The 22,252-nt window shown below is 41.9% G+C and overlaps 1 protein-coding gene across 6 annotated transcripts; it reads left to right on the top strand.

Moving 5' to 3' along the window:
* The first annotated feature begins 3,696 nt into the window (after positions 1–3,696).
* LOC136749348 (high mobility group protein HMG-I/HMG-Y) lies at positions 3,697–21,817 on the top strand. Of its 6 annotated transcripts, none has more exons than XM_066703553.1 (5): positions 3,697–3,807; positions 5,818–5,952; positions 9,985–10,065; positions 11,793–11,843; positions 15,053–21,817. In XM_066703553.1, the coding sequence occupies exons 2-5, from the start codon at positions 5,839–5,841 to the stop codon at positions 15,113–15,115; spliced, it is 309 nt and encodes a 102-aa protein (XP_066559650.1). In that variant the 5' UTR covers positions 3,697–3,807; positions 5,818–5,838; the 3' UTR covers positions 15,116–21,817. The 6 variants fall into 6 exon arrangements, with proteins under 6 accessions (XP_066559650.1, XP_066559655.1, XP_066559656.1 ...); XM_066703558.1 differs by having other exon boundaries at positions 3,710–3,807; positions 5,823–5,952; XM_066703559.1 differs by lacking the exon at positions 3,697–3,807 and adding an exon at positions 3,849–4,183 and having other exon boundaries at positions 5,823–5,952.
* Positions 21,818–22,252: the final 435 nt, after the last annotated feature.

Here is a 22,252-nt window from a genome sequence, read left to right as displayed (position 1 = left end):
AGGCAAGAGTGCTCTGATTTAATATGACTAGGAAACCCTAAAAACCACGCTGACCCTGAGTGACTCACAGGGTTTGGCCACATATCCTGCACAAACAAGACGGTGGAAAGTGGACAGGAATCTCTAGAGTACAGAGCAATAAAGTGCCATCAGGATCAGCTGAGTTCTGGCTGGCAGACGATGACAGCTTGCCTGTCCTGTCCAATGGAGGTGCCACTCTACACCATTGCCCTTTTGGTAAAAGATGTGCACATGTTTTTACTCAAATCATTTGGATGACACCTTTAGTTATGGCAATTCACATTCAGCACGGTTGCATTTTCACATTACAGAGAATCCACACAATTGGGTGATTTAACAGAAATGTAGGGTACAGATGAAGCTAATAAGTGGTTATACCGAGAATCAAGCAGCCCACAGCACCAAATTAAGTGACAGATTACAGCTCCATAAGTCTCCGCTACGAGCGTGCGGTTGCACAAAACGTTAAGCAAAAAGGTGCTTACAGTCTGGAGCAAAACTCCATCTGCAAAGGACAAGTGTGCAACATATGAGGATGCTTTTTTCATTTTTAAATCGGGCATAATTACTGGTAGGCTTTTAGTTTCTAATCACAGTGACCCCCATTTTATGTATTTTCTTTGAAGTGGTCAACCCCCCAAAAGAAGCCCTGCTGAATATGTGTATTTGTATACCCTTCTGTCTTTGCTGTTGATATTTATGTTTTTGTTATTTTTTCTCTTCAGGAAATCACTGGTGTACAGGGGAAGGGAGAGAAAATTGTGTTTCAGGGGTGCTGGATGATTGTCTACTTAGAAACATTTTAAACACTGGCTGTGCTTTCTAGGAACATCTAGTCTGTCTCAAGATGACAAGCCAACAGAGGGAGACAGCAGCAACGACCTTACTGTTACTTCAGGGTGAAAGTCATTGCCACCTCCATCCCTTTAAATGTCTGATCAGTCTTTATAATTCCATATAGTGTGCAGATTCAAGCTGTTGTTTTTTTCACTTAATCTACTTCAGATACCTCTAGTGTCCAAGTTTATACTGAATTGTAGTGGACCAGCAACAGCAGAAAACCAACCCTGCCCCCTGCCACTGCATACCCCCTTTAAACATTCACAGCTGCTGCTGCTCTAAACTGTTGGTGGTCTTGGTTCATTGTTAACCTTTCAGGGCCATTAACTCTCTCAGTCTTGAGGTAGCTTGGCCAAACATACCACATATATATATATATATATATATATATATGCTAGGCTTTGTATATATTTATTTCCATGACATATCTCTATATACTGTGATCCGTTGATTATCTTTATTTTCTCCCCTGTGTAAGCATTTTGCTGCAATTTGAGCTGAATGAAGAAGACCCCCCCCCCCCCCATCCCCACTGAGGTTAAGTGCAAAGCTGAAACACAGGCTAACGCTCCTGTTGCACGGCGGCATTCTTGCACCGAGACTACTGGAACATTCCAAGACGTCTCCTTTAAGTACAAGAGACATAAAAGCGTAGCCATCTTCATGTAATACACACCCTTTGTCTCCCATGGTCCCCCGATGGGTGTGAGGAGCCTATTGTCCTACAGTTTCCTGAGCTGGGATGTTTAGCCCCAATAGCCCAGCCAGTGCTCCTTATGGGCGAACATTAGAGGTGCAATATGTTCCCAGATTCACCTATTTAAATTCAGTATGTCAGCCTTTTCAGTTTCCTCAGGCGTCTAAACCCCACCTGTTTGCTCTCTACAGGGGACGTCTCCATGTGGCAATACCCCCTCAATGCTTTGTCCTGTAAGCCACAGAACTGATAAGGCTCTTCAAATCAATAGCGGTTCGAGACAGAAAGCTAAATGGCTTGGAAGAAATTGTGCTTTTTGTGTTAAATTGAATAGCCAGTAATTATGTCTCAGAATCATTATGGAAGAGATTTGCCCTGTTTTTGATAAGGCTTGAGATTTGGTGAGAGTCTTTTGATCCTCCTATCACAGGTTTAAAGATTTATTTCTATAACCTTCACCCTAAAACCATGTTTGTTTACTGGTCACTTTTTAAGTTCAGACTTCACTAATTAAACTGGACTTTTGGTTTCTCTTTGGAGAAAACTGTGAGAGGCATAGGCTATCTTTAAATGTCCTACTTCAAAATCCCCCTGCCACCACTTTAGGAAACACTTATGACTAAGCTAGACCATGATTGCTATTAATGTACTTCAGAAAAAATATTTTAAAATTCTTCACAATTTGAATTTGCATCACATTGTTGCAGTGTTTTGTTATCATATTTATGTTTATGTAATTAGCAAAAGGTTTTTTGTTGTTTTGTGATTTCATATATATTTGTCTGTGTGCATACAGATTAGCTGCTTGGGTGAATGATGCTCATACACTAGAAGAAACACAAAAACAGCCTACTTTAAATTGTGATCTCAGTTTATTTCCCTTTTCTGCAAATCCTCCTTGTTATTGCCACTCTTCTAACCAATTATCACTGCCATGTTGTCTGAGCTATGCCACTGCAATAGTGTTGTAACAGGCACAAGCTGGTTTACACTACAGCCAGCCAGACTCATCCAAGAAGTGGGATCGCTTACAAATGCTGACTCCCAAAATGCTAGTGACCTCACCTGGATTATTTACAGATATCTGATTTTAAAGGCATGCATTTGTGTAAGACATTGTGGACAAAATGAATGTTAACGTTCTTTAAAGATTTTGTCATCTTAAAAAATAAATAAAGCAAGAGATCATTATAAACATACCTTTTCACTACTTTTTTTTTTAAGTATGCATATTTTTGAGGTAATGCCAGGCAGGGTAACATTTCATAATTTCACAAGCAACTTTATAGGATACCAATCTGTAATTTGCTATTGGTCAAATTTAGATTTGGTCTAGACCTAGATGTGCAATTGTTTTATTTGTATTGTTTTGCTACTACATAATCTTTTCATTTTACAAAATAACTGAAACACATTACATTACCAAAAAACAAAAACAGTATCATTAAATTATCTGGTTCCCCCCCACAGAATCTATCTAAATGTGCAACTGGAAAACAATGAAAGTATGTTTGGTTTAGTTATCTCTAAAAAAATAAAATAATGAATGGTGTGGTGGATAAACATAATATCCCCAAATGAAGTATTTGTGTGGTTTAATTGTGGTTTAAGTCAATTATCTTTTGATTATAAACATTGTCAAAGATGCCATGAATTACAGTTTTTGCAAATATTAATATGGGAAGTGCTGAGCTTATTCATTGCCAGAACTGTTCAAGTATTAACGTTTGATACGTTTTTTATGGCTTAGCTTGCTTTGAAGGTCTGATAGGCGTTAAAAATAACCACAAAAGCTCAGTAGTGATGACTAGCAAAATGAAATAGCATATAAACCTGCTTCATAAATTAAATGTAGTTATTCAGAAGCAGGCAAATAGTTTGCCTAAGGTGTTCATGAACATAAAACATGACATATGTTGAAATACACACCTAAACAAACGACCCCCACCAACTATTTAAATGTTTGCACAGTCTTGCATTAAAACAACCTGATTATAATGGTAAAGTTTTCCCATTCGTGATATGAACTGTATTTCACATGTAAAAGTCTGTGTCAATAGTTTTGAGCAGGAACCGGCCTACTTATCATATCCCCGCCCCGTCGTTGTTAGATCCCCGAGAGGGAACCTCCTTAAAGCGCCCTAACCCTGCCCCTGGCTGGCGCTTTTTATTTCATTTGGAGGACACGGCACGCTATTTTTAGCACACGTTGGATCGGGTCCAGGACCTGCTACATTTTTTTTAATTTGGTAATTTTTTTTCCCTTTCCCCTCTCTCTCCATTACTTCCTCTGTGTGTCTCACTTCTGAAAAAAAAAGCTGAGGTTTTTAAAGGGCTGGGTTAGTGTGCTTATTTCCTTAGGCTTGTATCTACTGTAGCTGCTGGTGAAGCCAGGCTTTAAACCGGTCAGGCAGGCAAGGAAGCAAGGCTGCAAGCAGGCAGGCAGGCAGGCAGGCAGGCAGGCAGGCAGGGAGGCCGGCCAGACTAGCAGGGAGCTTTTTTGTTTTAATTTAATCAGAGGACATTATCCAGGGGGGGTGGGGGGGACGAAAAAGACAGCCGTGCTGAATTCCCTGCTTCGGTGCCTGTTTGTGTTTGCGAGCGTTAAACCGGCCTTGCTCGTGTGTAAGTAAACGGCCACTTTATGTATGTATGTATGTATGTATGTATGTATGTATGTATGTATGTATTTGTTTACGTGCCACACTACCTTTTATTTTTCTTGCTGTGTGGATGCACTTCAAATGTGGCTCGGGTGTTGCATTTCAGTCTGTTGAACTGCACATGTTTCATTGTTATTTTCGGAGGGAGGGAGGAGAGGGGGGTGTCTTGCACATGGTTCTTCTCTTCCCTTCCCCTGTAGCCACCACAGCAGAAGCGACAAGCGGTTTATTTATTTATTTTATGACGTTTGCATTGCCTTTTTGCTGCTTGCAGGTTATCTTCTTTGATGCACAAAACGAGGAGGTCGCTTCCCCACACGCTCGTTGTATTTGTGTTTGCTTTCTTGCATGTTCCTGTCCGCGGAGGAACTGCGGGGCACCCGTAGCGCCCGGGCTCTCCGCAGCATTAGCCACATTCTGCTGTATGTATGTATGGCTCGCAGGCTTAGCAAGTTACGGCGGTGTGGGGATGTCATATCTTTATGCTTTTGAAGCCGGTGGACAGTTTCTAGTGTTTTGCACGCAACACTGTGGGTTTCGTCTGTTTACAAAATGACGAGACCGCGGTCTGGGGATGTCGGCCTTTGAACTCGCTGCACTTCTGTGTTGGGGATTCGGTTGCAGTTTGCCGGTATATCGTTGCGTTTAGTCTGCGCTCTCATTAATATCGGAATTTGGAGTCTTAACTTGTATTTTTGTAAACTGTTGAACTTGACAAATGCTTATATAGTTTGCTTATGAATGTATACACGGTTCCGTGCCATATATGTTGTGGATACGTATTCCTCTTGCCTGTCTGCTCGTGTGTGGTGCTTCCCATGATACTGTAAATCTAAAAGCGGGGGGGGGGGTTAAGAAGGGGTGAAATAGACTGCGTTTGAGCAAAGTTTACATTATTGTTGAATTCATGTTTCATTTGCACTTGTGTTTATATGCAATTGCATGTAATGTAGTTGGTGCATTTGGTATGTGTATTTTGTGCAATATTCCACACGCACATGCTAGTGTATTTACCTTGACGTGGGCACGGGCACTGCGCGCTTTGTGAGACCTGTTCTGCACCCCTATTATAAAAACAAGCCCATGCTTTTGTTGCGTGTGCACTTTAAAACTTATTTTGCTTTTCTTTGTTTTGGGAGGGTTGTTTTTGGTCAGGCGTTGCTCACAGGTGTGCTGGTGGATACGGCTATTAATCTTGGTTTCTTCACTTAAAACCGTGTGGCATTTAGAAACATTGTATCATCCACCCACGGGTTAAAATCCCAATCAAAACAAAATGCACCAACACGTGTCTACGTGTATGTATGAAGAGACCTAAGCATTTCTAAGCACCCAAATCTATAAGGTTTTGCAGTGTTTGTTGGACTTTGCATTTGTGACTTTATGTAACTAAGGTCAAAAGTGAAATGTAGTTGGTTTATTGACAGAGGGTAGTACTTTTCTGCAGGGTGTTTACATAGTTCTAAAAGGGGAATTGCTAGTTGGGGTGTCAAAACGCAGCCTGGAAAGAACCTCAATGACTGGAAAAACCTACCAAACCCATGTGATTTTTATATAGAGATCATAGTAATGGATTCTTTGTACACCTTTCCACAGAACAGACGGACAGACTGAAAAATGAGCGATTCAGGTTCAAAAGGCAACCAGTCTTTGTCTCAGAAAGATAAGGATGGAGCTGAGAAGAGAGGGAGGGGAAGACCAAGGAAGCAGCCACAGCTAAAGAGCCTTGAAGTAAGTATGGTTGACCATACCACACTGACCAGCCCATAATCGTTTTGTCACAATATCTGCATTATGGCAAGAAACTAATCCCACATGTGCAGCGTAAGAGTTCCAGCTCAAAGAGACGAGCAAGGAAAATATGCTTGTGTGTAATATCCATGTGCACGTGTAAAAGGTCTTGCCTGTTTTCTTATTACTACTGTGCTGTGCATAAAATACATCTATTCCATGCCAATGTGGGTGAAGACCGCAATTGTATATAGTGTGACATTTCATTTGCGATTGTGAAATGTGTGCTTAAGGCAGCCTTGGGATGACTGGAGTTCTCGGTTTGAGATGCTATAATTAAATTGTGTGCGTGTGTGTGTGTGTGTGTGTATATAATATGCATGCATTTTTTTGGGCTTTCCCCAAAGCACTCTTTATCATTCCAACCCATTCATTCTTTGATTTGGGTGAAATCTGTGCTCATCCGAAATGCAGCAGAGTTTAAAGAATTGCAATCTCCGCCTCTTGCTGTGGTGGAACGCAGGCTCCGCCTTCCACAGTTCTAGTGCCACAGACTCGGGCCTCATGGTAGATGCTGTTGGTCTCTGCTTGTGGAAGAGAGGAAGCTTGCCTGTAACCCATCTCTGCCTGAAAGGTCTCGGTTTTTGTTTTCACTGCTCAGCCTCCTCCGCAGAGCACTTCCAGCAGATAAAGCCCCCTATATAAACGATTTTGTGCAGGAATATTACATTTAAAAGTATTTCAATTGGTTTGTGCATACTTTCAAAAATGGGCAATTTGATTTTTTACAAAAGAGGTTGGTTTATGCAAGTATGTGTAGGAATTTTTACATTAAATGTTTTCAGTCTTTAGAATTTAAGGTGCTGATTGGTTATTTTTCTATTGAGCAATGATTTGAATGTTTGTTTGTTTTTTCACAAAAAGGTTTAATATCATGCAATAAAATATATACGCGCACACGCATAAACTGTTTCCTATTTAAATCAGACCGCCATTGGATAGTGACTACTGTCTTGCATTTAAGGACATTCTTCCCCCTCCCCCTCCCTCCACACGTTTGTAATGATCTTCATTTGGCCTGGCAGATTGTCAGAACCCTGTAAACTGAGCTCTTTAAACCAATGGTAACCCTGAAGCCCCGCCTGCTCCCACCCCGGATTGGCTTGTGATAAGTACAGTGTGGGCTGCCATTGACTGCCCGAGCTGTCGGTTAGAGAGGGTGCCCTTGGTGTTAGATTACAGGGTTGCTAATGGATGCAGCTGTAAACAGACTAGGAAGGTAATAAAAACCTGCACCACTGTAATATACAGCCGGATGCATTATTCATGTTTATTACTGCTCCTTGGTCAGACGGATACCCCCCCCCCCCCCCACCTTTTTTATTTTATTATAAATTCTTATTCTTATAGCTCTAGCTGAGACATGGTCTGTACAATGCTCCCAACCCCCTTCCCCTTATTTCATATACATCTGTATTGATTCAGTAGTTATTGAACAGGGTTTTTTTTTTTTAACTGCGGAAAACATCTTCCTCTGATGGCCTTGGATCCCCCTGAATAATCTCCTTCGCTATCTGTCCCACACTGCTGTTGCAAACGCAATGTCGCCAAATGACATCCATGTATTCGTTTGCAGCTTTACCAAATGTGCTTTCTGTTGGGAGGCGCTTACTGTTTACTGTGGTCTGGCTCAATAGGTTAGCTGTAAAAAAAAAAAAAAGACATGTATTGGAGGAGCACTCCTGCATGAGAGCGTAGACTTCGTGGCATAGCTGTCCTCGGTTTTATTAAAGATTGGGGGTCCTTCCATTTGTTTTGATTGAAAGGTGATAGCCACAGACCCTCCGACTGCATGTACAGTGGAGGCCTTCTCTCTGTATGGTTTAAATAGTTTGGAGAGAAGCAGGAGATGGCTGAGGTTGTCTTTGACCCCCTCCTCCTCTCTCCCTCCTTACTCTAACCTCCCCCTTTTTTTTTTTTTTTTTCTCCTCCTCCCTCCAGTGGCAGTACAAAGCAGCAGTCCCTTACTTCTACGCCAACGAACAATAAAGACCTACATAGCCTTTGTTGGCAAGCGGGGATATTCAACCATGTAGTGTGCAGAGCAGGCCCCCCTCCCCCAGTTCTGAGAGCATTTGTTCCGAGCATGGAGGCATCTTGAATAGAGCCTCTTAGAGAAAACAATAAAGGACGTGTACTAGTAGTGATCAAGAGCTGGCTAGGAAAGGTGAACAATATTTATAGATGTGTTTTTTTATTTTTTTGTGTGGATGTGATTTGTATACATCTAGATTAGGAGTAGTCCCATATATTTTTTTAAATTCCACCATTTGGGGGGTAGCTTTCTTGAGCTCATACTTTGCTTTATTTTTTTCCAGTGCAGAAAACAACCCCCAGTTTTGCATTTGCAGTAGCTGCCCCCAAGGTGCTGAACTATCCTGGATGTTTAGATTTCCATCCAGGTTAAATCAACCTGTAAATCTATTGCAGGGTGGTGAAGTTCTGTTACCAAACTCTTTGACCAACAAGATAAAGGGTAATGGCATTTTGGTTTGGTTTTAATGTAGGACGGAATGCTGATCAGGTCTGTAAGGTAGCATGGCACCAGTTTCCTTTTCACCGGCTTCCCTTTGATCAGGCCTGATACTGCCATAACCTTTGAGCTGGGAGAGTGCGATGTTGTGCTTAATTGCACAGCAATGTTTGGTTTGCACAGACTGATTATAAAAACCTACGGTTGCTCTATGTACACAGCAATAAACGGCCTTTAGCCTGAGGGGACCTGTAGTTTTACTGACCGTTGTTTCAGTTTGGGTCTCGGCAAGAAAGTACCTAATAGTTTATTAATTCCTGATTTCTGTGATGTATACCTTACTTGGATTCAATTTTATTTATTCAATTGTTCCGGTTTTCTTGGCCAAATCAGTTAGAGCTGCTTTTAATTTTTTTTTCCCTAAAAAGTTCTTCCTAATTTACTATTTAGAAAAACCTCAATTTAAAAATTACCATTTGGTGACACTCAGTCACAGTGGTATGAGGTATTCGTTCCTGAAATGGAGGATGATGCACTTGCTTCTAAACAAATGTCTGTAATGTTTTTGTAAACGAGGTGCACGTTTCCAGTGAACTTCGCCTTTGCCACTGATAGTCAGTACATTTGTTACAATTAATGGGACTTGGCAACCTGTGGCTATGTACCACCTGTTAGTCTTAAAGTAGCCGTGGGTGTCAGTTGCACTGACCTTGAACAGAGCTTTCTTTGTATCGCACAAAATCTTATTCTCTGAAGAAATAGCATATTGTACTGTAGCCTAAATGCAAGTGTAGGCAGGGGTTACTAGGATTTCCTAGGCGAAGTGAAGAATCAGCGTGGACTTTCTGTAACTCGCTTTCACCACTTTTGTCTGGCGTGTTTATATTATTCTGTGCTGCACCAGAATTAAGTGCTAAGTATTTTAAACTAGTGTTGTTCATCTGAAAATGTAGAATCAAGCTCTTGTTCCAATGCTTATATTGATATAAAAGTTTAATCTCTGTATGCACTAAATGTATTCTCTTTTAGTCATGATATATTGCAGTTGACTATTGCCCTGTTCCCATAACCTTAAGTGTAGTATAGCCATCCGGGTTTCATTTACAGTGCACTTATCCCTATCCTGACCATTATTTTTATATTTTGCTTAACTGGAATGTGGACCTTTTAGATTTCCTCTAAATATTGCGTATGCCTTTGCGTTCTGTAGGGCTTTTGAACAAGAAGTCATGGAGAAGGGAAGGGAACACTGTTAACCCTGCTAAAATATTTAAATGGTAATATGCCAGTCTTGAGGGTCTATCTGACTCATTCTCTGAAGGTGTATTGGTAAAGACCATGAGCATTCTTGTATCCAACCTATAAATTGCATATCGGATTTCTGAAACCTAACCAATGAAATTATTGATTTGGAACTTCAAAATACATAAGCGGTTTTGCAAAGCAAGAAATATGAATTTCCTAGTTTTGACTTTCTGCACCCCCCCTCTTTTTTGCAGGAACCCAGTGGATCCCCGTCTCCAAAGCGGCCTCGGGGAAGACCAAAGGGCAGCAAAAACAAGAGCACAGTCAAGAGCAAAGTGAGTGTCACCCCCTACAGGCAGCTGTGCAATCTGAGTGCCAAAGTCTTAGTTTAATTCCACACAGGAAGCTGATGGTAGATCTTAAACAATCCACACCACCTCAGAGGAGTAAGTCGGTTGAGGCTGCGAGACCATACTGATGAGGTACCCACCTCTCATAAGTGTCCTGCATGAAAGCATTTTGATATTAAACAACCTGCAGGGTGATCCTACTAGGAAAAGACCCCCTGTGTAGTATAGAAGCATTCTGTGCTTAAGCAGCATTGCTTGTTTGGGTGGATTTCTCCTTCACCACATTGTTGACACATGGAAACGGGGGGCATTTAAAGAGTGCATGTTGATGTGTTCCTCATGCATATTGAATTGACCACGAATTATAACTTTTAGAACTGAACACAGTGTGTCATTGCTGTTTTGAATGGGCGGGGCCTGCAGTTCGTGGTGCCATGGGACTGGACTGTTCTGCAGTGAACAGCTGTTGCTCCCTCGCTAGTCAGTTTTCTCAGCTTTTCCCCTACTCTGCGGTTCTCTGACACATTGCTAGTATCAGTTAGGTCATAACATGGTGGGAGGGGGGCAAACACTTCGCCCATTATAATCTCTTCTGGGAGGGTTGCTGGGAGATAACTGCTCACCCCCGTTGTAAAGCCACTTCAAGCTTAACCATTGGGACCATTTTATAATACTTTGAAATGAGAACTATGCTTTCAGTTACCAAAAAATAAACGCCTTTAAATCCGTTAATCTATATCTATATATCACACACACACACCCTATTCTCTATATGTTTACAGATTGCATTGAAAAGGTCTTCTACTGCATGTGTTTTTTGCCCCATATTTTACCCCACCACACTTAACTGACTGCTGAAAATGCGAATGCTGTGTTTAAGAGTATTGCACAGCATGTTCCCCACTGTCCCCATGCTTTACTCAGTGCAGAAATGCAGGCTATTTTTGTGCCTTCAGCTCCGGTCCCCCAGTTTCCTGTGCAGAACCGCTCAGTACAGGTGCACGACTCACGCCGGCCGTGCCGAGTAAACAACGCTCCCATTCTGTTACGTCGGTGGTCGCCCCGGCAACGCAGGGTTGCTCCATTAGGCTGTGCGCTGTGTCCGGCGTGGCCAGGATGCAGCGTGTGTGAGCGCGTGTGTTCGTGTCGCACTCCCTGTCCTGTCCTGTCCTCACTGAGTCTGAGCAGCTGTCCTGGGCCCAAACCAGGTGGCACGCGCAGCCCTGCACCCCACACACAACTGCTGTCGGCTTCATCGATAATAGCCTCTCAACCCGAAGCCCTCCAACCATCTGCTTCCCCATTTCTGTGCAGCTTCTGGTGTGGCTCCCTCTAGTGGTGACACGTGCCCCTCGTATGCCAGTATTAGCCACAGAACTGCAGCCCTGCTGTGCTGAAATGAGCAGCCTTGACACACAGCTAGTATGAGTGCGACTGCCAAACTGAGCAGGCGCAAGCACGGCAGTATGTGGTAGCCTGACCTTGTTCCTCATCCAGGGCCTACCACGAATGCTCCTGCTGAAGGCTGATATTTATACCACAGGTGTGAAAGTAATGTGGACTAGTGGGGGGGGCAATAAAATTCCTGTCTTTTCAAATGGTTCTCCTTCTGTGATATGTACCTTCCCTACGCCGGCTCCCCAGGTCAGATTTAATTTTGGCGTCTCATTGTGGAGCAGTGCAGTTTTTAATGCTTATTTCTCTTCCTACAGAAATCGACAGCGTCTGCAGGGGGAAAACGCAGGGGACGACCCAAGAAAGCGGTGAGAGCCCCTTTATAAAAGTGATAAAATCCAGGACCAAACTGTATGAGTGGGTCTTGTCCTCTGTTATTTACATTACCCGTCATCCATACAGCTAGCTAGGTTTAAACCGCTTCCCCATTTGCAGTGTTTTTAGTTTTGTCATCAGGCAGTCTGTAAAGACAACTAAGTTGCAGCGATCCTCAGTGAGGTCCTGTAAAGCTGAAGGTGTGTGTATGTGGAAGGCTGTTGCCAATAGCAACCTTTTCAAAACATTTGCATTTGGCTGCTTATCGGAAAATGGATTTCACCAAGCCTTGTTGTTTTTCTCTGCAGGAAGAGAACAAAAAAAGGCAATTTTCTGTAGCAACAGTAAAGCTGTAGTAACACAATCAAGCTGTATTTAGTGTTAAACATTTGTGTATATATATATAGTTTACTTTCCACACGTGACCATAATCCATTTATGCATGTGATCTAATTTGTGATCGTCGGTGTGCATAAGTTAATTGTTCAATTAATGCACCTACCACCATAAGGAAGGTAATTCGTTCAGCCCAAATCTGGATTCAGGGAGATATTTGGGTGTCATTTTATCAAAAGTCCCGCGACCCTCACCAGGATAAGCGGTTTTGAAAATGGATGGATGGATTTTATCAAAAGTGGGTGGTAGAGGGGGTCCTAGTGATACCATTGTTGGGGGGGCTATTTTAATTATACTTTAGCCACTAACCAACTCCTCAACAGTCATGCACCTAGAAATTGCTTGAAAGTGCATTTAACAGAACCGTGCATTTGATAGCTTTGTTGTTGTCCAAGGTTATCGGCCATTTGTGTGTGTTGGGGGGGATTCTGCAGACCAGGGAAACCTGTAGAAGATCTAGGGGACTGAGGCTGTCTGGCATGCTGTTGCTAATATTTCAGTTGTACCCAAATCTGAAACCAGTTTTGTGAACCAGGTGTGCGCACGTCTGTGGTGTCATGAAAAATATTGTCTGAGAAACATGCATCCACTTCATGTAGGTATACATTTCTGAAATGATCATTGTATAATTTTAGGTCTCTTGCAATTTTTTTTAAACCTATTTGAATGGCCTTTACAAGTGTTTTTTTGTTTTGTTTTTGCATTACTTAATTGATGCATTCACTAAAACAATTGTATAAATACCAAGATATATAAAATGCATCCTGTTTTGAGTCTTTGGTTGTAACATGCCAATTACACATTTGTGTGTGTGAGCAAGGGACGTGTTTGGCATACCACAGCCTGACTTTAATTAGTGCCCCTCCCTCTAGTCTTGGTCGACTCACACTTTACTCATCACTAGGTGGTTTCTTCTTTGAATTCCTTTTCAATGAAACTGCAGACTGGCAACAACTTGTTGTATCTTTTATTTGTTCCTCTTCCCATGACATAGTTTTCACCAAATGTTTAGTTCTGCAAACATCCTTTCTTTTAGTGTGCTATCAGTCATCCCAGCTAAGGTATAGACTATAGACAAACTTTGTTTAGTTATCTGATGTATCCAAGCTAGCCACAAACCAAAAACATGACATTTTAAAATGCTTTCTTTATTAGATAAGCCTAAATGATGTATGCATTTGATTCATCTTAAATTGGCTTTGAAAGGAAGATCAATCTACATTAAGGCACTTAAAGGTACAGGCAAGAGTATTTGCTTCATCCTGAGTATTATGAAATGCTCATGTAAACAATGTACTCTTTGATAGTTTAATTGAAAGACATTGCCTTTAGAGTTAATGCATGAAGTACCCTTCTGCTTCACCTAGAGATTAGATTTCACCCAACTGGGAAAGATTTAGGTGCAATAAGATTATACACCTCAAGTTTTCTCCTCTCCTCTACTGTTTTTAGTTTTTGTTGGGACATAAGTATCTTGCTGCTTTCAGTTCTATGTGATGTGTTAGTTTAGTTTCTTCTGCTCTGCTCCAGTCATGCAATAACCCAGTGTTACCCCAGCAGCTTATTATTTTTATGAATGAAAATCCAGAGCCGAGGAGGGAGGAGGCAGTGGGCCGAGAGAGGGGGCTGGTGCTGAGTCATCGGCATCCTGCTACCGGCTGAGTCACTAAGCCGAGTACCAGGCCCGAGTAACCGCAGCGCTGCACCGCGCACACTTCCCCTCCTGCTCCAACTCCTGCCTTTGGGGAAAATCTCCCGAGTTCCTACAGAGGGCTGGCAAGACATGCTAACTAACTTTGCTACCACCTACAGCCCTCCCCCACCACCCTCTAGGTTTTGCTCTGCCTCCCTGATTGTTTACTACAAACACCGGTCATTCCTTTGAGCTGACAATGTTTGACTAGGAAAAATCCCTTTTAGTTTTTGCCAAAGAGGTGGTGGTTTTGGGGAGGGGGGGGGGAAATGTTCACTTTGTGAATGAGTCAGTGCTGTTTTTGAATTGGATCCAGACCTGTATATATATGTGTGTGTGTTTATAAGACAAGAAGATGTAGCAACAGAGGTTGTTTATCCACTATCCAGCGCACCATGTGCAAGGGCTGATAGCATGATGGCTTTTGCAAAACATTAGAATGTGCCGTAGTAACTCCATCAACAGAATCCTGCAATTTGCATTTAAAGAAGGGGGGGAGGGGGAGAGAGCACTCCAGTTTAGCCAGAAATACATCCTGGATAAAGCTGTTTAGGTGCTTTCCAGTAAACCTGAGAATTAAATGCTTAGCTCTGTAGTGCTGGATTACAGTGGTGTCAGTCTTCAGCTCTGCTCTATTTCAGTGTTAACCCCATGCTTGTGCTTTCCAGAGAATATCGGCTAGTGCTAGTTTAGAAAGCAGAATCGCTACTGGTGCCTTTCATAGCTGACATTTCTGTGAGATGGGGATTTTAATGGAAAATGACTTGTAGATGCTTCTTAAATTGGCAGGAAAAGAATGATTTACATGGCATCTGATTGCAGAGTGAAATGCGCAGTGCAGGGTGTTTGCTTCCAGTCTGCTGCCATGTACTAAAAAACATGTAGTTTGGTAGAGGGTGTACTGGCATCTATTTATTTTCTATGGGTTGCACTTCTCTGCAGTGTGTGTTGTTGTTGGCTGCAGTGCTGATGAGCACTATAAACCTCAAGGAAGGCTTTTGCAGAAGTAAGGTAGCATGATGGGTGGAAGCAGAGGCCACCTCTAGATCTACTTGCAGTTCGATCTGAGCCGACTGTGCTAACGGTGGGTGTGTGTGTGTGATTTGCTTCCAGGAGAAGGAGGAGGAGCAGGGATCCCAGGAGTCTTCTGAAGAGGAGGAGGAAGAGGAGCAGTGAACCGTTTGCAACCCGCACTACCTCATAACTCAACTTACTGACTTCCTGTCAACAAGAGCTGGACTGAAACTCCGATACAAACCAACATAGTCGCCACCCTTCCCTTCCTGCCCTTCCCACCCCACACCCCCTCCTCCTCTTAACCGCCTCCTGGCAAAATGGGGAGTTGAACACATTTCATCCACCTGCTATCTGTAACAGCACTGGAAAACAAACTGACATTGTGAGAGAGAGAGAGAGAGAGAGATCTATATATATATATATATATATAAATATATATATGAATATTACAAACTGGTGACTTACCGTTTAGTTTCATAATGGGTTTTTGGGTATTACACAGTGGTCTTTTATACTGGACAAAGGTGAATTTATGTTGCCTACAAAAATGTATTTTCTTTGTGTGTGTGTGGAGTGGTAATTCAAAAGATGATCCAATATCCCTCATACCCAACTGAAGGTTAAAGGATTCATAGTGTGCAGCCAGTTGGGCATATTTTAGTACAGATTTTATTTTTTGCTGTTAAACTGTCATTTTTATTTCTTAGAGGCTTTTTCCATATTGTGTAGAATCATTTTTCAACCCTAACCCCCCACCCCAAATACTTCAATTCTATTTTAAGTAAATACAATGTAACTACAATGCTGAATAGTAACTAAAACTGTTCAAAGAAACCAGTTTAAAAGTTGATGCGTTTAAAGAATTGTCATTAGGATTCTTAAAGGGGATGCTCATTTATGGGGGTGATGGAGGCTACACTTGTGGAGGGGTCTGATGTTTTTGACTTGTTAGGAATGTACCTTTTTTTTTAATGTTGATATTGGATGTACTGAATTAAAGAAATTGGATGTTGTCTTTGGGGAACTAGAGCTCTTCCTGGGATCAGGCTTTTGTGTGCTCTCTGGCTTCAAAGGGTACTGACCAGACTCCTTCCCCGGGACAAGGCAAGGCTGAAAGGCGCTGTGGGTTTACTGTTGCAGAATTAATTTTAATCTGGTGCCATTTTTAATAAAAGAGAAGAAAAAAAAATCCCCTCCAAACAATTATTCTCTTTGACTATTCCTTTCTCCCAATTTATTTGTTATGGGTTTAAATGCTGGGGCTCCTCTTACAGCAGCTGAACACCATTGAGATTGATGGGCCAGGCAGTGTGGTTGTATCCACTGACCTGTGTGCATAAGAGAGCACAGCGTTAAGTGTGCACTATCCTCTTACTTGGCACAAGTAGTGTCCACACATGCTAAACCGTCTCTCTGGAATAAGTCTCTTCCCATTAGAAAGGCTTTCCTCCTCACCCGGTGCTTACAGTCCTGTGTCAGCCCTGCTTTCTTGGTCTCCCCCAGGTCTCTCTTCATAGCGGGGTTTGAGCCCGGAAGCCACGGATTATAGAAGTGCTCAACGGGGTTGGTAACCCCGAACATCTCCCCTGACACTTCTGCTAAAACCGTTTACACTTGTAGTAGTGTTTGCTTAAAGCAGAGGATAAGCTCCCAAGTTCTAGAAAAGTCTGCAGAATATCCAGTTTGAAAACTAGATACCTTGATCACAGTGCAGCAACCTATTTGGCTACCGAGACTCTTAATCTTGTTTTGGCTGATTGGCCTGCTGGTAAATTTGAGGTGGTGATGCACTCTGCAAAATTGTGTAATCAGGGAGGTGTAAGACTGGTGTGGAATTCAGTGGCTCCTCTCAAGAACCCAGCTATGAAGTGGTGTATCCTAAATAAAAAAGAACAGGGAGTTGAATCTTAAATTGATGTGAGAAAAGATTAGCCAAGAAACTGAAATGCAGTGACTCCAGGCCCAGCCCTGGTTGGGAATTGTTGGTTTTAATGGTTTCCACTTATTTATTCCCCCCCCCCCCCCCTTTATGACTTCCCAAATTGGTTTCATAGATAAATTGGTAAGCTTTCCTCCCATAACCCCCCAAAACAGTTTCGGTACCCCCAAAAGCAAGGTGAAGGTCAGTGGGGACCGCCCAACACTAACAATCCACCTTGCCTGCTTGCAAAGGGCAGTGGTGTCGAGAGAGTAAAGGGAAATTCTAGCTCCATTCTAGAATTGGAATATATGGTACATTTGGAATCCACCAGACTGATTGATTTAATTGGTGGAAATTTCATTGAACAAAGGAAATTGACCTAAACTCCGGTTGTTAGTGGTGGCTCAGTATAAGTAACTCCCTGACTGACTGACCTGCTGTCCTTCTCCAGTGCCCTGGCTATCTTCCCATAATCCCATTTCCATGTCTGCACCAATTTCTCCTTTTTAAGAACCACTTCACCTGTCACGAGTCTGTATGAATTGTGGAACCATAACCTACAGGAAGATTAGGTTTTGCTTTCTGTAAGACTGCAGCAAACTGAAAGGGTTTAAACTGTTCCAAATTGCTGCTTTTTTGTGTGTGTAATTTTTTTTTTTAATGGGTGTCAGGGAACTCTTGATCACAGCCCCCTTGTGGGTCTCTCCTCAAAATAATGCTGCTACAACTCGGTTCTATAACCCGGTAATACTGCAAATGGGTCCGTCTTTCTCCAGACAGCCCTCAATCTCCGTACCTCATTGTAATGACAGCTAGTTTATCTTCTTACATTCAACTGGTTAGACTTTACTTCTGGAGAGAGTGAGAAAGAGATCTCTTTTTCTGTATTAGGCTGTACTTTTTATTCAATGTGTTCATGAGTTGTGTCATTGTGACCCGTGGTTGTTAGTTTGGGATTTTCAAATGCTGACTTGCTTACCCCTGTGTAAAATTCACACACTTAGCTTATCCCAGCTCTGGTCTGTCACAAAGTATGGCTTTTTTCTTAATGCAACTGCGGATAAATGAGAAATAAAAACATAAAAAAAAAATAAGTCAGGGAGAAACCTTAAAACTTATGTCAGCTTTTGCAAATATGTCCACTGACTGGTAGAAGTGCAGTTTTGTTTTGTTTTAATGTTTTACTTTTTTTGGTGCACTGAAACGTATTATAATGGTGTATGATTGGTTAGCATTATCTTTGACTCGGCAAACCCAGGCAGACAGTGGGCATGTGGTTTTGCTTGCATTATATTTTAGGAAGGTTAGGATCCTGCAGTCACTTTAACATGGCATGGGGGACTGTCTCTCAGATATCTGCCTCCACTTCTCACCCTCATTCACCATCATTGATGTATAGTTGTGTAGGTTCCTTTTATGTATACATTTTGTACCCTTTCCAATAGGGGAAGATCAGAGAGTTCACAATCAGGACTGCGTGACCTTTAGCTCCCCTGTCGTAAATGGAGGTTGGCCGAAGCAAAAGACACTTTGTATTGAGAGCGTCTTAGAGGTTTCCTTCAGAAAAGGCAATTTTGCATGCATAATAAACCGATAGCCCTTTCTTAAACTATGTGATTTAATATGTCTGTAATATAAGTTGCAGGGATATTGCTAGATAAAGGGGGAGTGACGGCACGTCAACATTGTGTCTTAAAAGGAAACTGATTTTGAGATGCCAGCTACAATGCGTAGTGCTTATATCTCTGCCCAGGTGCCCTTCCTTTTGCTGCACAGGCTATTTTAACACTGTGGTGACAGATAGAAACATTTACTACAGTTATTTTTCACTCGAATCCCGACGGCCCGTTTTCAGAAGACGATAGGTGCGTCTTCATGGAGATCTCTAAATGAAGGGATAGGCATAACTGAGTGTATGAGAACATGGTTAAAAAGATGGCAAGCTTATCTTTTGCATTTTTTTATGGAAATGGTGTAAAACATGGCCTGCATTTCACTTTTTTGTTCTTTTTGTTTTGGTTTATGTTGTGTGTGTTGTCCTTGTCACATTGTCTTTCTGTGCACACCCTCCACCACAATAACCGCTCCTGTTCCTACCTTGTCATAAAATCACTGTAATGAACAATTTGTTAACTGCCCATTTGCTTTTGGCTCCCCCCCCACGCCACAAGACTGGGATCAGACCTTCTGTTATTCATGAGTGTCAAATAAATAAATGCTAAAAACTACTTCCATAGTTCCTCTCTGCAATATCCACTTTTCAAATGCCCAGTTCAAGCTGATACCACATTAACACTTTAACTCAAAACACGCTTGTTACTAAATGGCAGAATATATAGATTTTGAAAAGCAATCTTAAGCTTTAAATACCCAGATCATTTTTTGTCTTTAAAATTTCCCAAGTCCCTCCTTCATGTAGACAAATAAAGGAATTTGTGTAGTTTTGGGAATATATTGTTTTTCCTTGCCAAGAGCAAGTATAACATAAGCATCAGGATAAGCATGATGTGCTGAATTGCCTGTCATTCGTATATTTGTTTGCTTAAAAAAGATGAAAAAGCTACAAAAAAATACTCTATATTATAGCCAGTTCAGCTTTTCAGTGATATTTACAGACTGCTCAATGTTCTGGTGGAAAATAAAAGCAATTGGTAGTCATTTGATTATATGAATACTGCTTATGTGGCTTGTGATCAGAAAGCCCAGAGTCGACAGTTACTATGTATTGTGTGTAAACAGGTACCAAACAAAATACTTGACAGGATTTTGTTGGTTTGCAATATTGACAATGTCCTGGTTTTGGTGTAATACCTTCCATTTTCTGTTTTGTTTTTCTTACGCTTGGTTGCATCTGCGTATCAGCGGAGTTGGGGGGTCATTCTGCCTGTTTGAGTTATAGAGAATATTTTTTACAGGGGTTGGGTGGGGTCAACGGGGAGATTTTAAAGGGAACTGTAAGTGGACTGTCTTTACAGATTATTTTCGGGTCAATACGAATGCAACTCTTTACTTTGCAGTGTACTGGTTTTTGTTACAGTAATGCAGAATAAATGCAGGGCTGACCTCCTCATTTGTTTTGTAACTACCTCTAGATGATTTTAACACTTTGACAAATGGATGCTGCTGTACCTGGTAAACAATCTTTCTTTTTCTAACAAAGAGATATATATAAAAGGAAATGCAAGACAAACCACGGTTAATATCCAACTGATCCAAGATCTTTTCATTTTCTGTTTTAATTTTGCTCATGTTTGTGTTTTGTCAATTGAACAGTGTTATAAGGGTTAATTGTAACTGAGGCTGGGATGGCAGAGTATCGCTTCATATTTAACTTTCCATTCATTGATCTGTGTGAATCTCCATCTTCTGTTTGAATTCTGCAAGACACAAAACTTAAATGTTAATTATTAAAAACTTGCAGACATTACATTTTGATAAGTTTCTTTGTTCGGCCTAATATTTGATTTGAATATTGATGATTGGGAAGGAATATCTGCCTGGGATTGTGTTGCTGGTGAAGGGAGCTTGTATTTGAGTCATTACTAGAAGCTAGTTAATATTGTTTCTTGTTTAAAAAGATCTGCTCTATTTTGACTCCTGATCTTACCGGATCTAATTCTGAGTTCTTGTGCCTAAAACAACGTTTTGAAAATCGGCCATAGCACAAAACTGTCTCCCTCCACACCTCCAGAAAATGTCCCTATTACCGGTACCACATCCATGTGCAACTCCAAGAGAGCAGAAACACATCCTGCCTGAGTAGCAAACGGCTGAAATCCCTCGCGAAACAGTTTCCCTACTCCATAGACGTACAAGCCGCCTCAAGCCTTGTATTCTGCCATACCGGTCTAAGTTGAACCTGCTCCAGCTGCAGTGATCTGTAATGCAGTTGATTTCTGTCCAGACTGTTAGGACTCACGCAGAGAGTCCACTTTTGTTTTTGTACGTCAGAATCTTGATTACCCTTTTCAGTTGCTCCTGCTCTTACCAAGTCCTCATGCGCACGGTGGTGCATGGTCCTACTTAAGCCTAAATCCTGGGCACTAGAAAATAGAGGAAATAAAACTGGGCTGTTGGGGTGTCTTGGGCATTGTTCAGGGAAGCCTTTAAGAAGTGATGCATGACCTTGATATTAGGATTGAGCTGCTTGGGTTCTGTCAAAGTTTCTGGGGCGATTTCACAACTGTAAGTAAAGAAGTGGCAAAATGACAGTTTCTAATGGTTTCCCCACAGAGTATTAATTATTTTTTTTGTTTGTGCTATGCATTTGTGCTGACACATGTTGCATCTAGTGTAAAATTGCACATTATGACCAAAACTCTTCTAATCTGGGGGGGAGATTATCAGATTTTGCAGTGACCCTGAAGCCCCCTTCACACAGTCCGACTGAAGCAGACCAGACTCAGCCCACCCAAAAAAGACTCCCATCTCCAAAAAGTCCTGAAATTGTGTTTTTTTCCGGTCATACAGGACATGCCCAGCTAAAACTGGTGCCAGCTGAACCCGATCAGTAGAGTTGAGTTGGGCGGGCTTCAGTCAGGCTGTGTGCGGTGGACTTAAAGATTCTGCAGGAATCTGTATGTGTTCCCTTAAGGAGACAACTCTGACTCTCCCCACCCCAACCTACCTCGCCTATCAGAACCATTAGACCGCTCAACCCCAATAACGAGAGCTTGCAGCCGAACCCCGAATGGCTTCTGTGATTCAATAGGCTGAGATAGCACAGATGGGGAAGGTTCGACAGTTGAGTAAGGACTGCTGTGTCTTTTCTTCTACAGTCCAGGGAGGTAGGAGGCAGTGGGTGGGGGAGGCATTTGGGACACTTACAGACTGTTTCAAACTCTTCTGAGCAGACGTTGCGAAGATGTGATGTATGTTTCGTCATTCTGATCTTGGGTTCTCATTTGCAGTACTTGAATAAACTGTTTTGTTGATGTGTTTTTAGAGTGTGGACTGGTGATTGCTTGATGTCGGTGTCTCTCAAATTTCCTCTGTGTTTTCAGCTTCTGCATTTCAAGAAGAATTCATCCCCCCAATGAGACAGAATGTGTTTGTGTGAAAGGGGGAGGAAATCCGGGTTAATAGTCTCACCTGACATAAAATGAAACCCGGCTGTTGGTTATTCTGAACTCTGCAGCTCAGTGGATAAGCCTGGCCATGCAACTTTCACTGGTCCTATTTAAAATAGTCAAATCAAAGACATTTTCACTACAAAATGTGCATTGCCTTGGCAGTTTTATCGAGCGGTTATATTTATCATCCCTTTAAGACATGTATGGAACTTACCCAGGCCCTAAGACCTCTGAGCTCAATCCACACTTCCTGTTTGAAGTTTGAATGTTAGTTAATCATTTTCTGGTTCCATATTTTAATGT

Source organism: Amia ocellicauda, chromosome 5 (genome assembly GCF_036373705.1).
Source record: "Amia ocellicauda isolate fAmiCal2 chromosome 5, fAmiCal2.hap1, whole genome shotgun sequence".
NCBI lineage: Eukaryota > Metazoa > Chordata > Actinopteri > Amiiformes > Amiidae > Amia > Amia ocellicauda.
The sequence above is the reverse complement of the archived record's forward strand: the minus strand, read 5'-3'. Positions and strand labels throughout refer to the sequence as shown.